We start from the raw sequence: 15,698 nt of genomic DNA, 5'->3' as shown, positions 1-15,698 counted from the left end.
ACAAACAGTGGCAATGATTTTATAAAATTCCAGGGTTTGCGACAATAAGTGTGTCAACTGTAAGAGTAGGTTTAGGTTTTGCTAAAAATATTTTAAGGGTAAACTATTTTTATATTGGTAAATTAAATGCAACAGCCACGCTTTTTTTAATGAAACTCTTTCCCACACCTTAATCCATAGCGTGTTTTAACAGCAATCGTTTTGCTGCAAATTCCATTTTCTTCGTTCTTTAAATAATATGGTCTTCGCTTTTGGTTTCAAAGAGATAATTAAAAATTATATATAGTAATAGACCGATAATGGACAGTGGTTAGACTTTTAATTTCTATCTTTTAAATATTTAAATAGCTAGTTTTAATTTCTGTTTTAGTTGTATTTGTTTTAAACTGTTATTTTGTTACATAATTACTAGTGAGTGCAAAGGTTGATTGTTATGTTCTTAGGTAACATACAATGGATATGTATTTGCGTTGGTGCCTAGTTTTCAAAATGACGGGTATAATATGCTTTCTGTTTTATAAATATTCGGTTATATCTGCTACCAGGCATAATGTAAGTAATATGAAGCCTTGCCAGCTGAAATGTCAGAAATACACTTTGTTTTTTTATACCATGAGCCGTTGAAATGTTTAAAGTTTGTTTAAAGTTTTGATACTATTTATACCATTGTGCAATCCAGTATTTGGTTCATTACAGTTGTAGGGAATTTTTTTGTTTATTTGTTTTTGTTCAGATTGATTACAATCTTGTGTATAATGTTTATGTAGTCAATTGTATTTAACTGTTTTACTTTTAAATTAACTGGTTGTTTCAAGCTGTTCAAAGCACTTTATAAAACCTAGATACTTTGTAGCTTAAGAGATACTTTATACACCTGGTGTATCATCATCCACTTGATGAAATATCACATTTTTGGCACCGGGCCTTTTTAGATTGATTTAATTAAGCACCACTTGACTTGCTGTGCGCTGGGTAATGTCCCATCGCCAGTATGATGCGCAATCCTCACTGTGGTGCTTAAGTGTTAGGGCATGGTCATGGTGACGCAAATACCTGGGAACAATAGGAGAACTAAAGAGAGTTAGTTCTATTCAGACATCTCCTACTCACATAACACACCCTTCCCCCCTTTAAATTCTATTCAATGTCATTTGGCCATCCACGTTTTAAATACAATGGATAGAATATTTTCTATCGCAAAGCTAAACAAAGTAGTTTCTAAAATCAACATAGAATAGTAGGAATACACTCTTGTGATTGATTTGATAAGAAAATGAATTGAATGTGTTTTTCACTATTTATTTAATTGCGTGTTCAGTTAAAAAGCTTCCACTTCTAATAAATAATGCAAGACCTCACGGTTTTCCGTTTACACCCTCATTAATATTAATGTAAGCCCATTTTACGCCTAAAACGCAGGAACATATTATGGTAACATGTAATATACACAGACAATACACGAGTTATATACATGAACATGGGCGAAGAAGTTTCAAAATATGGGGATATGCCAAACATTTGTCTCATTACCTGGATTTTAATAGTGGCGCATACCCAGGCCTTGCAGGAAATTTGTTAAGGATTTTATATTAATGTCAGCTAATTGACATTTCGGCTTTCTATTTAACGCCGGTATATACAGTGGCATGGAAGAAATTTCATGCTTGATGGATTTAATCTCTGATTGACATTAATGTTCCTATGTTTGGTGGATAATCCTTCACTTAATCCATCATGCACTGCTGTTATATTTCTGTATAAGCCCATTAATGTATTAGCTCAGTGATGGTTTAAATGGTTACTTGAAGGTTCATTGCTCCAACCCAGTGGTCACTAATGGTTTGTCCAAATTGTCAACCATTTAAAAAAAACACACCCACAAAGTTACATACGTGGTAACCCTTTTAAGAATCCGAACACACGTTTTATAAAGACTGACTTTACATATTGCTAAAACTGTTCAAACTACTTGTATTTTGGAATGACACCTGTGTTACTTTATACTGATAAAGGCGATCCGAAAAGGTCGTCGAAAAATGTATCATTTCGCCAAAATACAGTTATAAATATGCGTGGCAGTAACAGTTTTTATATATAATGTTCAAATTGTATATTAGAAATAGAAACCCCAGTGTTGAGTTATCACTCATATTCAGTTATATACAACACGATTGTGGTTTCTAATTCTACACTTATTAAAAAACAAAAAGTAACTTAATATCATTGAAAGACATTTTCCAATTTTTGATTTGTTTAAAACTGATTTAATTCGCACATATAAACATTCTTGTTTTTTGTAAGAAAAATGTCTTTTAGTTATTTCAAGTAAATCTGTGAATGTCTTATTAAACGTAAGCTTCAATTGTATGTACTATAACATACCTTACCACTATACTAAACCAATACACAGTCGTCATATAAACACCTATTGTTTATTATTATTATTCCTAGAACCCAACATTCTAATCTCAGGTTACCAAACCATATGCTCATATTGCTTTCTCTTTGTCTAATATCTCTCTGAAGCCTTTATCTTAATTCCTACACCTAATACCACATTGCTTGATGGTCAGCACCCCAGCTAGGAATCCACATTACAGAATAATTAGGTATTATAGGATATCCTGGAGTATAGCAGGCTATGAAAAGACGTTACGAAACGTTTACTCTCGAAAGTCCCACAAACACAAATTTTTTTTTCAAAATTAATAAGTTTCAAAAATTGTTAATATAGTATATGGGTTGATGTCATTAAACAGAATACGGAATCCCGTAATTAGATTCGAATACAAAAGGATTCGAATCTCACGGATTCGAAATTCTGTAATGTGCATCTCTAACCCCAGCTGTGTTGTATCACCTCAACTGTTCGTAAGGAAACATTGGGTTCATTTTAGATCCAAAATATGCAATTTACAATAAGCCATATATATAACAAATATATGTATAATCCAAAATGTATTTACAAAAAGCCATATTAGGGATGCACATATAAAATAATCTATGAAGAGATAATGTATGATGACGTCATTAAACAGAATACTGAATCCCGTAATCAGATTCGAATACAAAAAGATTTGAAATTCTGTAATGTGCATCCCTAAGCCATATATATAATCAAAAATATGCAATTTACAATAGGACATAATATAACAAACATAATAAATCCTAAAACTCCTGGAGTGCAATGGTGTGAGACCTCACTTATAGAATGAAATATATATATATGTATATTAGAGTTTTCCAAACAATTTAAAACCTTTGATCCAGTTTGTATACCCTTTGATGGGTAAAAGTTAAAAAAATAAATAAAAAAGCAATTGCTTTTAGAAGAACTGTTTGATGAAATAACTTATTTGTGGTATTAGCAATTGAAATACATTTGAACATTATTGTAAAAAATAATATAAAGCAATTACCTTTTGAATAACTTTCTTATGAAATAAAAATTCGCGGTATTAGCAATTGAAATGCTAGCAGTTGTTGTTTGCCAACCTTTATAGTTAAGCTCCTAAGAAATAATTAATCACAGAAAAGTAATGATAGCGATTGGCCATTGCTCAATTCTTTATTGGTTTAGTTTTAGTTCAAATATGAATTGTTTGCTTTATGAGATATTGCATATTATGTATTCGTTGCCAGGTACTTTTTCTCTGAAATATTTCATGTATGAGTTAAACAGGCCCAAATGGCCTTGTTTTTGGTATATTTTTAAAGTTTAAACTGTTAATAACTAAAATTCTTGTTCATTTTTTTTTTTGATTTTTGACAAATATTTAAAGTTGAAATTTTTGTTGAATTTTTTCCACTTTGTTAAAATTTGTCGTGTTATTTTATTTTTTTATTGATATATTTGTTAAAATTTGTTACTTCGCTGCCTTAAAACTGCCTGTTAAAATGTTTGTTTTTTTTTAAATAATTTACACTAAAAATGACAATAAAAAGTTTGTATATATATACCCCAAAATATCTCGCTTAATTTTATGTTTCTACGTTCTTTGCTAGTGTTTTCGAAGAAATAACTAAAAAGTCATATTCTGCCAACACTCTCAAACTAAATAATTGTACCAAAACTTACGGTATAAATTTTTCTCCAAAATATCAAATTCATTTCTCATATTCCTATATTTGGGTCAGTTTGATTTAAAATAAAAAATTAAAATAAAAAAAAATTCAAGAAATAAATATATTATAGGCTACAACTGTGTTTTTGAGACATAAATAAAAAGTCATGCCATCATTTTTCTCAATATTCCTATCTTACAGGGACAAGTACCTTCCCGAAGCCTCCATTCGCAACATGGTCTACCAAGTTCTACAAGGGTTAGCCTTCATGCACAAACACGGATATTTTCACCGCGACATGAAGCCCGAGAATTTACTTTGCATGGGACCTGAGTTGGTGAAGATCGCCGACTTTGGTCTCGCACGAGAAATCCGATCAAAACCACCGTATACGGATTATGTTTCAACTCGATGGTAAGTATAATATTGAATGTCATAACCATAAGCAATAAGTAGAATTACTTTTAAGTTATATGTGCTAAGTAGAATTACTTTCATATATCTCTTAAAGCAGGTTTTTTACCCAGGAGTTAGAATAATTTTAAAGGAGGTTTTTAATGAATTTTGATGAATGTGTTCTGTTGAAAAACATTAAACGAATTATATATATATTTTCAAAAGATACATTCAATAAAACAAACTCCCTTTATCTAAAACATCCTTTTTTCATCTTGAATTACTAAAAATAAAAAAATAAATTAACTAAAAATTTTATATATATTTGATTTTATATTTTTAATTTAACATTTAAAGGGGGTGGATCGGGACCCCCGTGACCTCCTTGTTTACACCCTGGTTCTAAGTAACTTTACCCATACACAAACACAGGTACAGAGCCCCCGAAGTTTTGCTCCGTTCCTCCAACTACAGCTCCCCTATTGACATATGGGCAATCGGTTGTATAATGGCCGAGTTATATATGTTGCGGCCTTTGTTTCCTGGGACATCGGAGATGGATGAAATGTTCAAATTATGTCAAGTGCTCGGCACGCCATCCAAGGTGAGACAGCTACCATGCTGAGGCACTATCGGTATGGCAAGTTGCTAACATTGTTTATTAGTTTAGTGCTGGTTTCAAGGTTCACTATGAATAAATGAATGTAATTTGCTTTAATGTAAGTTATTTTTATACTTGTAACTTATTTATCCTCACGACAGTCGTTATAATACGGGTGTTCTGTTTCATACACCTCATACCAGCTTAGAAGTTACCACGTATGTAACTTTGTGATTGTTTTGTTAAGCAGTTACTTAAACTCATTCTGATAATAAGTCAGCATATTATTGTGTTTTTATCAATTCTTTATAAGATATATAATGACATCATCACCTTCCCAGGCTGAATGGCCCGAAGGCCACCAACTAGCGAACCAAATGAACTTCCGTTGGCCACAAGTCACTGGGATTGGTTTGAAAGCCAAAGTGAACAACGCAAGTCCCGAAGCTTTGCATCTTATTGTGGATATGCTGCAGTGGAACCCTAAGAAGAGACCTGCCGCTAGCCAGGTGCGTATTTGTTGCTGACTCGATGGGGCTGTGTTTGAACTTGAATTAAACCATCAGGTTTAACTCACCATATTAACTCACCATATTTGGGTAATGGGCTAAGTCTGGCCTAAATGCAAAGACCCATGACATGCCCTGTGGTGGGACCTTAACCACATTAATTAGAATTAGTTCATTTTTGCTCATGAAACGGGTTTTATGTTTGTCCTACTGATATAATTTACCTGTTTATACTGCCTTCTGATTTAGTATAATATAATTCAATATATTACTACTTATTGCTGGACCTAATGTTGCCAGCTATTTTTAGTCAGTCACTACTATAGTGCATTTTGCATGTCTATGATTGATCCAAATGCGACGATCGCAAATCGATCGAAATTTGACAATCGGTTTGCATGTCAGAATCGCTACGGTCCTTCAGCACGTAAAACTGAAATATCTACAGGCTTTGAGGTACCCATACTTCAGTGTAGGACAAGACTTGGGACCAAAAATCACTCAACAGCAAGCTATGGTAAAACTGCATGAACAGAAACAGTTTGGTAACTTGCCCATGCCTGCGTCTATAAAACAACAGAAGGACTCCATTAACAAGGTCTCGATTGAGGGGAATCTACCCTTTGAGTCGCTTTTAAACGAACCGAAACCTCAGAATCAGGCTGTCGCGAATAAAGCTCCACAACGCATGAATCAAAATAACCAAAACCAGCCGAGCGCAAAAGTGAATAAATGGAAGATGAAACCCGTCGTAACAACCGTTGCATCAAAGAGTCCTCCATCGGATGAAGAGGACCTTGATGTTGGGTTTAAAATAAAAGATAACTCCCAAGGCAGCGCGAAGAAGAAGCAGATTGATTTGGACGATCTGTTTTCCGCTTCCAGCAGCAAAAAATCGAGCGTGGGGATGAAACCGACGGCTCGTCTGCACCGCGTCGAGCGACCGTCACCGCTATCGACGTACAAAGATCTTCTCGATGACGAGGAAATGGACATCCTCCTCGGGAAGGAGAGTCCGAGTAAGAGTAGACTCGTCGGGTCTCGGACACGGATCGCAACAAAAGAATCTTCGAAGCAAAATAACTCGATAAAGCCTCTTGGTTTTGGGACAACGAAGCAACCAAGGCCACATTATGGTGTAAGCGAGGATAGAAGAGTTGCGCCGTTGCCTGATATTAATAAACATGGACGTTCGAACGCCCACCATGCCCCCTTCTCTACGCAGGGTGATTTCAATAATAACAACAACTCCGCGGGTTTGGATGTTCAACCAAATAAACTGCAAACTAATCGACGTCCGCTGGTGCAGAAAAATGATTTGTTTATGAACGATATTTTCGGAGAGAGAAAAGTTGAAGATAAACCGTCAAATATGCAAATTAACCGACAAGACAGGTATGAATAATGTTTATAATTTAAAAATTATTTTTTTAAAATTATTTTCTTATTTTGTTATTTCTTGCGAATTATCTTGTTTGCCATTTTTTTATAATTTTTTACAAATTCCCTATTTTTTTCCATTTTCCAAAAAATATACCAGGACAGCTATATTTTAAAATTTTAAACAAATTTTCCTTTTATTTTTTTATTTTTCATAATTTCTTAACAATTTCATTATTTAATTATATAATTTCTCACAATCCCCACTTAACTTTCCCCCACCCAGTTCAAAGTTGGGAGGAATAATGACGAAGCCGATCCGCCGAAGATGGAGGGCGGCAGTTGCTCCCGATAAATGGGACGATGATGACTTTGATCCCAAGAAGACAACCAACATCAATTTATCGGCGAAGAAGAGAATTGATGCGGACTCGCTTTTTGGGTAAGTTGGAAACAGAATTAAAAAAAAAAAAAATTTGTTTTAATTTTTTTTAATTAAGTGCTTGTTTTTTTGTAAGGGTTATGGGTGTTGGTTACCTTTGGACTTCAAAACGCTGGCGTAAGCATACCAAAACCACTCGTATAAATAAGACCCCAAAATTTATAATAGATTACTTCAGTTCTGTTGAGACATTTTAAACCAGACCGCTATAGCTATGTTATCAGCTTATAGTTCTAGAAGCTCTGGCTCTAAAAGTCCTGTTTTTGCTTCAATCATTTACTTCACCCCAGGAGTCCTGATTCCAAACTGTCATTCACATCTCGACAACAAGATGGTGTGATACCGTCGTCTAAAACGCAAAGAATTTCCGCCAAGCAACATTATTTATCACAGTCTCGGTATTTACCCGGTAAGTTATATTAACAAGAATTATTCTTCCTCGTATTTGTACACCATGGATTTTTTGGGGGGTCGTGGCCCCCCTATTTAAAAAATATATATAAAAAAACGGCGCAGAAATTCTACTCTTACACGTTACCGCGTATGTAACTTTGCAAGTGATTATTTCTTCTGTGTGGCTGAAAGTGCAAATACAGGTATACACATCTGTCATATTAATTATTTCCTCAATGTTTTATAACAGGGATGAAAATGAAGCCGATAGATCCAAGTAATTTATGGCCAAGATCAAATTACAACCATTCGTCTTCAACTTTCAAAACTAACGGTAAGTCACCATGTTTACATCAAGCCTTTTTCACACACTAGTTGAACGCTTTCGCTTGCATTTCTTTTATTTCATTTTCAGTCTTGCCGAAAGCCAGACATAACTACAGAAATACATCACTTTTTTCACACCAGATAAAAAATTATTTGCACCATGCCTGGTAGCAGAAGTAGCAAAATAGTGATCGTGTTTTAACTGATAGACCAACTCTGACCTAAATCCCAAGTCCCATTGCGCAGTCGCAGAATATAATCCCATAATCTATAACATAAAACCTTGATAAACTTCTGCATATAATATATATATACCACCAACGCACAATATTTTACCCCGACACTAAAACAAAACTATTCTTAACAGTAATGATCTGGTGCTACGAAAACGTAACCAACAAAAATCAAGTCCAACCACCAGTAGTACTAGAGAAATATATTTCACCGAAATGGCATCGTCAGTCTCTGAAAAGGAAGCGTATAAAAATACAGAATAGTGATAGAATGGAGAAAGAGATTTTTGTTTGTTATGTTTTCGTAGCACCAGATCATTACTGTACTTTACCACACAAGAATTGTTCAACTATATGAGCATCAGATCAGGGTCAGATTCGCAGAATTTATTACAAGTCGTCCTTAACATTATGCCTGATATCAGAAGTAACAAAAATACAGAATGCAATATAATCCTATAACATAAAACCTTGATAAACGTACATTAACATAACGCAAATGATATATCATATTATACGGTATATATATATATACGATACCACCAACACCCATTACTCCACAGATACCTCTCCAAAGAAAGATTACACGGGTGCTACTTACATTCCATCGTTCGCTACAAAGAAAGAAGTTGGTTCCGCTGGTCAAAGAATTCAACTTCCCGTCGCCCCGGCAACAAGTCAGACAATTTGTTGACATATTTTTTTATAAAATTTTGCCATCAGTATTTAAGCAAACTGACGAGACAATTGTTTTAGACAATTGTTTTACACTTTGAAAATTTACATTTTGAAAATTTTTGTTGATATTTAGGTGAAAAAAAACCAGAAGATTTCGGTTTTTTAGTCATTTTTATTTTATCTAAACTGTGACTGTCAAGCATAATGCAAACAAACATACCTCTTCTTTTTGTCTCTAAATGTCTTTTAGTTTTTCTTTGATTTGTGTTTTGTTTTTAAACCATACTTGGAAATACCTAACACGGAAAACAAATTAAAATTTTATTTTTCTAATATAGAATACCATTCATGGAAAAGTCGGCCAACCGGAACGCAGATCGCCCCAGCGAGCAAACCAAGCGGAACCAACATGAGACCTCAAGTGGTGAACGATCGGTTCGGGAGAACCGACTGGAAAGCAAAGTGAGTTTCTTACTTAAAAAAATATAAGAAATAAAATATTAGTTTCAGTGAAAAAAAACTGTTTTGATAAAGTCGCTTTTATTTTATTGATAATAATATTTTGAGTAGTCGCGAAAAAACAAAAAAACTGATTTATTCGTTTATTAGAAAATATATTATATAATTTATTTTAAATGGTTGTTTGTTAAAATAATGATAGAAGTATAAAAATAAACCAAAAAATAAAAATAAACTCTTTTTAAACTCTTTAAATAAACTCTTTTTATTTAACTTTTCAAACTTTTCTTTGTTAAGTTATTTATTTTTATTTCGATTACCCCGTTTTTACAGATAATATTACAAATCTGTTCGATGTATTTAAAACACATAGTTCATTTTTACGCATAGTTAATATTAGGCACATAACTTTTATTACAGTTATGCTTTTTTTTCAGATATTATTAGTTTTATTACAAACATGTTAGATATATTTAATACACATAGGTAATATTTACCTTTGTTCCAGATATGGTGGTCCAAGATGATTACCGTTACAAGTTCCAACTATTGTGTGGACAACGTGTCACACGCAGTATTGTTTTTAATATACAAAGCAGCTCTGGTACTGTGCCACAATCTTTTGTAGCAACTTTTATTTTACTCTTTTTAAAGCGCATTCTATCCTATTTGTGTGAGGTTCTTGTTATGGATAGATTTTGGCCAAATTTGACTCATTATCCCCCCAAAAAAGCGCCGTTCACAGTAATAATTTTTTTTTCTAATTTAATTTAATACAAAATTTTACTTCATAGGCGATTTTAACTTTAGAATTTCTCTTATATTCTACATTTTACTGTCAAAATTTGTCTCCTGTTTTATATTAGGCGTAAAATATTGAAATTTTCTCCAATAAGAATTATTTCCCTGTATTAACATTTGTTGTTTCTATATTTCTATTTTTTTAGAGCTTTTTATTTCCTTGATGCTGTTGTACAGACTATAGAGCTGTTCAATTCTTTGTAGCTATTTTCTTATTTGCAAAATGGCTTCTATTTCGTTTTATTAAACTGGCAGCCCAATAGCATTTGGAGTAATGTTCTATCTGAATGAATTTAAATTGCTTTATCCTTGCGACAGTTGTTATAACATGGGTGTTCTGTTTCATACACCTCGTGCCCGCTTACAGGTTTCCACGAATGTAACTTTGTGGGGGATTTTTTCTGCGTAGCTGATGATTTAGACAACCCATTAGTGACCACTGGGTTGGAGCAAAGTGAAGTATCTTGCCCAAGGACACATACGCCCACAATGGTAGCAGCAACGAGCCTCGAACCCATTACCTCTGGGTTGGAGGCATGTGCGCTAACGAACTGCCTGATATATTGGTGTTTCTCAACCTTTTTGAGCCAGAAATTGTCTATGACTGTAAATGACAACATTGAGTATGCTGTAGAGACATGTTTATTCAAAGTATTCGTAAAAATGCACCCAAGTGAACAAGACTGCAATAGGTAACTTTTTATTTAAAAGATTTGTAAAAGAATGCATTTAACATTAAGTGCACAAGATTCATTACGAGTAACTTTTTATCCAAAGATGGAAAAAAAGACTAAGTTAGAAGTGAACACGACTGCAATAGTTAACTTTTTATTTATAAGCATTAACTTAAGTTTTTATTTAAAGCAATTTGTCGAAAATTAGCATTAAGCGCGCGAGTTAGTAAGGGTAAGGTGGTGGATTTGGTGGTGCTGGTGGAGCGTATTGAGATTGCCACTGTTGTTGTTGCATATTGGGCTGTTGTTGGAACCCAAACCCTTGTTGTGGTGGTGGGCCATAGTTATTAGGTTGCTGCATGTTTGGTTGGTATCCGTAGTTCTGTTGCATATGTTGTTGCTGCATGTCGTAACTAGGGGGTGGGATCGGTGGCGGTGGCACCCCAGATCCCGGGGCATAAGTTTGGACCGGCATAGCTCCATATTGTGCAGCGTTTACATCTGGGGGCGGAACCATAGACATGCCGACCTGGTCAACCTGGTTTTGCATTCCTTGACTTCTAGACATTCGATGCTTAATGGTAAATATGGCGAAAATCATCGCCCCGAGGCCAAAAGTAATTTCGAAAGCGACTTGTATGCCTGGGCCGATAACCCAAGTCCAGTTGGTCCAGTTGTCTTTATCGTCTTGTTTATTTTGCCAGTCTTTAAACATTTCATAGCAAACGTCCAAAGCATCTGTTCTGCCTGTTTGGCTCTCAGGTAAAATAGGGAACCTGAAATTATTAATCGCTGTTTGGAAGCAGCCGTGGTGTTGTGTGGTTTGGTTTAGACTTCGCATGCATGAAGGTGAATACTGGGTGCAAGCTGACTGACATTCTTCTTGTGTGCTGCTGGAAACAATGTAATAAAATGAGATAAAATTTAAGTTATAATAGTAACTTGAAGTAATGTATGTTTGTATATAATGTAACCGCTGCAATTTTCAATTTTTTTAAAAAAAGGTCATAAGTGATTTTAAATGGTAATAAGTATAAAATAATGAGTGAAAATATTAAGTGGAAACAGATAATTTTGTAACTTTTATTTTTCTCTTCGATTACGGTAGTAAAGGTTTATAAATATTTAAAACAAAAGACAGGATATAGCGACAAAACATCAGTTGTTCCAATATTCGTACGGTTAAAAAATTAAATTTAATTGGAAGAAAGAAGCGTGGTCGCTACACCTAACAGACAAACAACAAGCCAATTATGTTCAATTACTTTCAATTTAAGCTTCTAATGGAAGCAAAAGTAATACAAAATCTTTTTATATTATTTTAATATTACATACAAACCTGCAAAAATTCCATTGAGTGTCATGAACTGTGCATTTTCCACCAACCAGTTCTTCTTCACCCTTTACAATAAGAACCAGGTTTGTCCCATTAATATACTGAAGGTGATATGGCCCAAATTGTCTCCCATTGATAAGCATATTAATATCCATCCTCATATGATGTGCATCAGATGATGACCATATATTGCTACACCACTCATCGGTAAGCACTGGGGATTGTAATGTTTTAAATGTCAAATGTTAATTGATGCTGATCAATTTTCACACATTACCTCTTGCATAGCGACTCTTGTTATAACATAAGTATTCTGTTTTATACACCTCGAGCCCGCTTACGAGTTATCACATACGTAACCTGTTTATCCTCGCGTGGCGAGGCAACGATGGTCGTTATAACACGAATGTTCTGTTTCATACACCTCATGCCTGCTTTCAAGTAACCCTTTATGTTTTTTTTATATGCCCCACAATGGTAGCAGCATCGAGCTTTGAACCCATTACCTATTGGTTACAGACTGGTGCCAATTACACCTCATGTTGCATACATGGTAACTTTTAATTAAGCAAAACAAGTTATAACGTTTGATGTATCCCCACAGAGAAAAAAAAATGTAGAAAATTCAGAACATTTAATTAGAGTTTAAATAAAAGAATGTAATTATATCAAATTTCTTTATTTAGTTAAAATGCTCCGGACTGTACGTTCTGAGATTTAAATATTTTTTTGCATTTTTTCAAAATATTTATTTAGGTATACAATAAATACAATTATACCTCCAGATAGTTTAAGCTGCATAGCAAGAGTTGGCTCCATTGTTACAATAGACACATTCCTTTGTTTACGGTGGTTTGAATAAATAACCATTCCTGTCAGATCAACCAAGTAACATTCAACTTTGCCGGTATCACATGAAGTAGCATTGAAGAAAACCTGAAACATTGCATAAAAATTATTCATAAAAAATTTTAAAACTTATAATTACAGAAAATGCTAAAACGAAAAAATGTAATAAATTCTGCGAATCTGACCCTGTCCTTATATTTTATACAATTGGTTGGACTTGATTTTTGTCTGTTATGTTTTTGTAGCACCAGATCCTTAATGCTAAAACGCTGCTGTTTTGGGTTACATATAACTACATATATATAGATTGGGGGTTAAGTTAACTCTGCCCGAACTTTTATTACCCTACAATCTTAGATAACCGGACCTTAATCTCACAAAACTGTTGTTTTTTACATCGGAACCATATTTTATCCTTATTATATTCATACAATTTTTAAAATATATGTTTATAAAATGACTCTTTTGTAAAATGGACAATTTTTGAGATAAGGTTTATTGTAAAATAGAAAAATTATGAATAACTTTTAAAGAAGCAGCAAAATACATATATATATATAAAAAGAATAAATACATATATAAAGAAAAAAATGAATATATAAAATATATATATATACATAGATATAAAAAAAGTTACAAATGTTAATTACATTAAGATCCGAATGTAAGAAGTCTCCGCCAACAACTCCTACAGGTTCAGTGTTATTTGGTAAGAAGATAGCTTTCGCCATTGTAAATAATTGAAGTGAGGTTCCAAAGTCTTGGTACACGGGTGTTATTATTATTCTGTCTTTGTTGTGTATGGCCGTCTTGTACCAACCCTGGGTGGTATGGTCATAACTCTGGGGATAAAAATACAAAAATATTTTGTATATTTTATTACAAAAAAATTTACAAAAAAAGATTGTAACAATGCATGTATTTTACCATAGTGGATATTGTTGTGTATTCGTCCTTGGGCAAGACACTTAACGGCAATTGCTCCAACCCAGTGGTCACTAATGGGGTGTCCAAATTGTCAGCCATACATAAAAACAATCACCCACTAAGTTACATAACTTGTAAGCGGGCCTGAGGTGTATGAAACAGAACACTCGTGTTATAACGACTGTCCTTGCCTTGCCATGCGAGGATAAATAAGTTGCATACGTGGTAACTTGTAGGAGAAAACGAAGTGTATGAAACAGAACACTCGTGTTATAACGACTGTCCTTGCCTCGCCATGCGAGGATAAATAAGTTGCATAAGTGGTAACTTGTAAGCGGGCATGAGGTGTATGAAACAGAACACTCGTGTTATAACGACTGTCCTTGCCTTGCCATGCGAGGATAAATAAGTTACGTACGTGGTAACTTGTAGGAGAAAACGAAGTGTATGAAACAGAACACCCGTGTTATAACGAATGTCGTTGCCCCGTCATGCGAGGATAAATTAGTGATTATAATAAAAACTCACTTTAAACATTTCTACAGCAGGAAAGATGCGAAACACACCTTCATGCGAGCCAAAGTATCTCCATATATTGTACATCTTCTCATCCTGTCCAAACCCATCCCACAACTCGAGCCTATAAGTGTTTTATAAAACTAATGTATGCTATACTATATGAGTCCTACATTGAGGCAAGCCATGGTACTTGGGATTTAGGCCAGAGTTGGCCCATCACCCCAACATTGTATATGCACATTCTATTCTATATGGGTAAGGTCCTACAGTGAGGCACGCCATGGGACCTGGGATTTAGGCCAGAGTTGGCCATCACCCCAACATTGTATATGGACATTTTATTCTATATGGGTAAGGTCCTACAGTGCGATGGACCGTGGACATAGTTGGCCCATCACCCCAATTGAAAAACATGAAGATATTAAAAAAATGTGACACAGCTGAGGGAGTTGTAAGAAATAAATAAATGTAATTTGTTTGTCCTCGCATGGTGGGGCAACGACAGTCATTATAACACGGGTGTTCTGTTTTATACACCTCGTGCCTGCTTACAAGTTACCACGTATGTAACTTATTTATCCTCGCATGGCGGGGCAACGACAGTCGTTATAACAGGGGTGTTCTGTTACATACACCTTGTGCCCGCTTACAAGTTACCACGTATGTAACTTTGTAGGTGATTGTTTTAAACCTTAAAAACAGTAACCCAGTACAACTTACGAGTTTGTTAAGCGTATAACATTAACTGCAGCATCTGTTAAAACTTCCGGTGCACTTTGCAAGCCAGCTACTTGATTGACATATTCAGCTGCAGTGGTGCTAGTCTCATCTGTGTTGCTGTATCTATGAGTTAAAGATGTTAATATTTTATTTTATAAGATATTTATTATTCACCTCAATAAGATTTTTATGTTATCATGACCTCTATGTTAACTCCCCAAAGTATCACCATTGTCTAAACAATTATTTTATTATTAATGTTTTTCTCAATCTCTATATTCAATGTTATGCATGAGTGATTTTGTGTTCCTATATAAGCTGAGTTTGTGTGCCAGAGTGGCATTATAATATTACATGCATTGGAGCAAGAGGTCTTGTTATTTTGTGTG

At 34.3% G+C, this 15,698-nt stretch overlaps 2 protein-coding genes across 4 annotated transcripts in view; one reads left to right on the top strand and one right to left on the bottom strand.

The window, feature by feature from the left end:
- Nucleotides 1-10,549, top strand: part of LOC100176777 (serine/threonine-protein kinase ICK) — a gene marked incomplete in the record, with an annotated part of 11,301 nt that extends 752 nt beyond the window's left edge. The window contains 10 exon segments of the mRNA XM_002124386.5: nucleotides 4,267-4,479; nucleotides 4,894-5,065; nucleotides 5,404-5,571; nucleotides 6,020-6,966; nucleotides 7,238-7,393; nucleotides 7,684-7,802; nucleotides 8,037-8,120; nucleotides 8,910-9,023; nucleotides 9,363-9,486; nucleotides 9,992-10,549. Of these exon segments, the coding sequence (XP_002124422.3) occupies nucleotides 4,267-4,479; nucleotides 4,894-5,065; nucleotides 5,404-5,571; nucleotides 6,020-6,966; nucleotides 7,238-7,393; nucleotides 7,684-7,802; nucleotides 8,037-8,120; nucleotides 8,910-9,023; nucleotides 9,363-9,486; nucleotides 9,992-10,010 (2,116 nt within the window).
- Nucleotides 10,550-10,908: 359 nt separating this feature from the next.
- The window catches only part of LOC100179099 (VWFA and cache domain-containing protein 1-like), a 12,049-nt gene continuing 7,259 nt past the window's right edge, over nucleotides 10,909-15,698 (bottom strand). For 2 of the 3 annotated variants that reach the window (XM_002124318.4, XM_026837565.1), the window contains 6 exons: nucleotides 15,310-15,432; nucleotides 14,599-14,710; nucleotides 13,794-13,985; nucleotides 13,074-13,230; nucleotides 12,298-12,508; nucleotides 10,909-11,851 (listed from right to left, as the gene is read on the bottom strand). In XM_002124318.4, the coding sequence (XP_002124354.2) occupies nucleotides 11,182-11,851; nucleotides 12,298-12,508; nucleotides 13,074-13,230; nucleotides 13,794-13,985; nucleotides 14,599-14,710; nucleotides 15,310-15,432 (1,465 nt within the window). In that variant the 3' untranslated portion in view covers nucleotides 10,909-11,181. The remainder of the gene's footprint in view (nucleotides 11,852-12,297; nucleotides 12,509-13,073; nucleotides 13,231-13,793; nucleotides 13,986-14,598; nucleotides 14,711-15,309; nucleotides 15,433-15,698) is intronic. The other variant, XM_026837564.1, reaches the window with a different exon arrangement.

Source organism: Ciona intestinalis, chromosome 1 (assembly GCF_000224145.3).
Source record: "Ciona intestinalis chromosome 1, KH, whole genome shotgun sequence".
In the NCBI taxonomy this organism is placed as follows: domain Eukaryota; kingdom Metazoa; phylum Chordata; class Ascidiacea; order Phlebobranchia; family Cionidae; genus Ciona; species Ciona intestinalis.
This window is presented reverse-complemented; position numbering and strand designations above follow the sequence as displayed.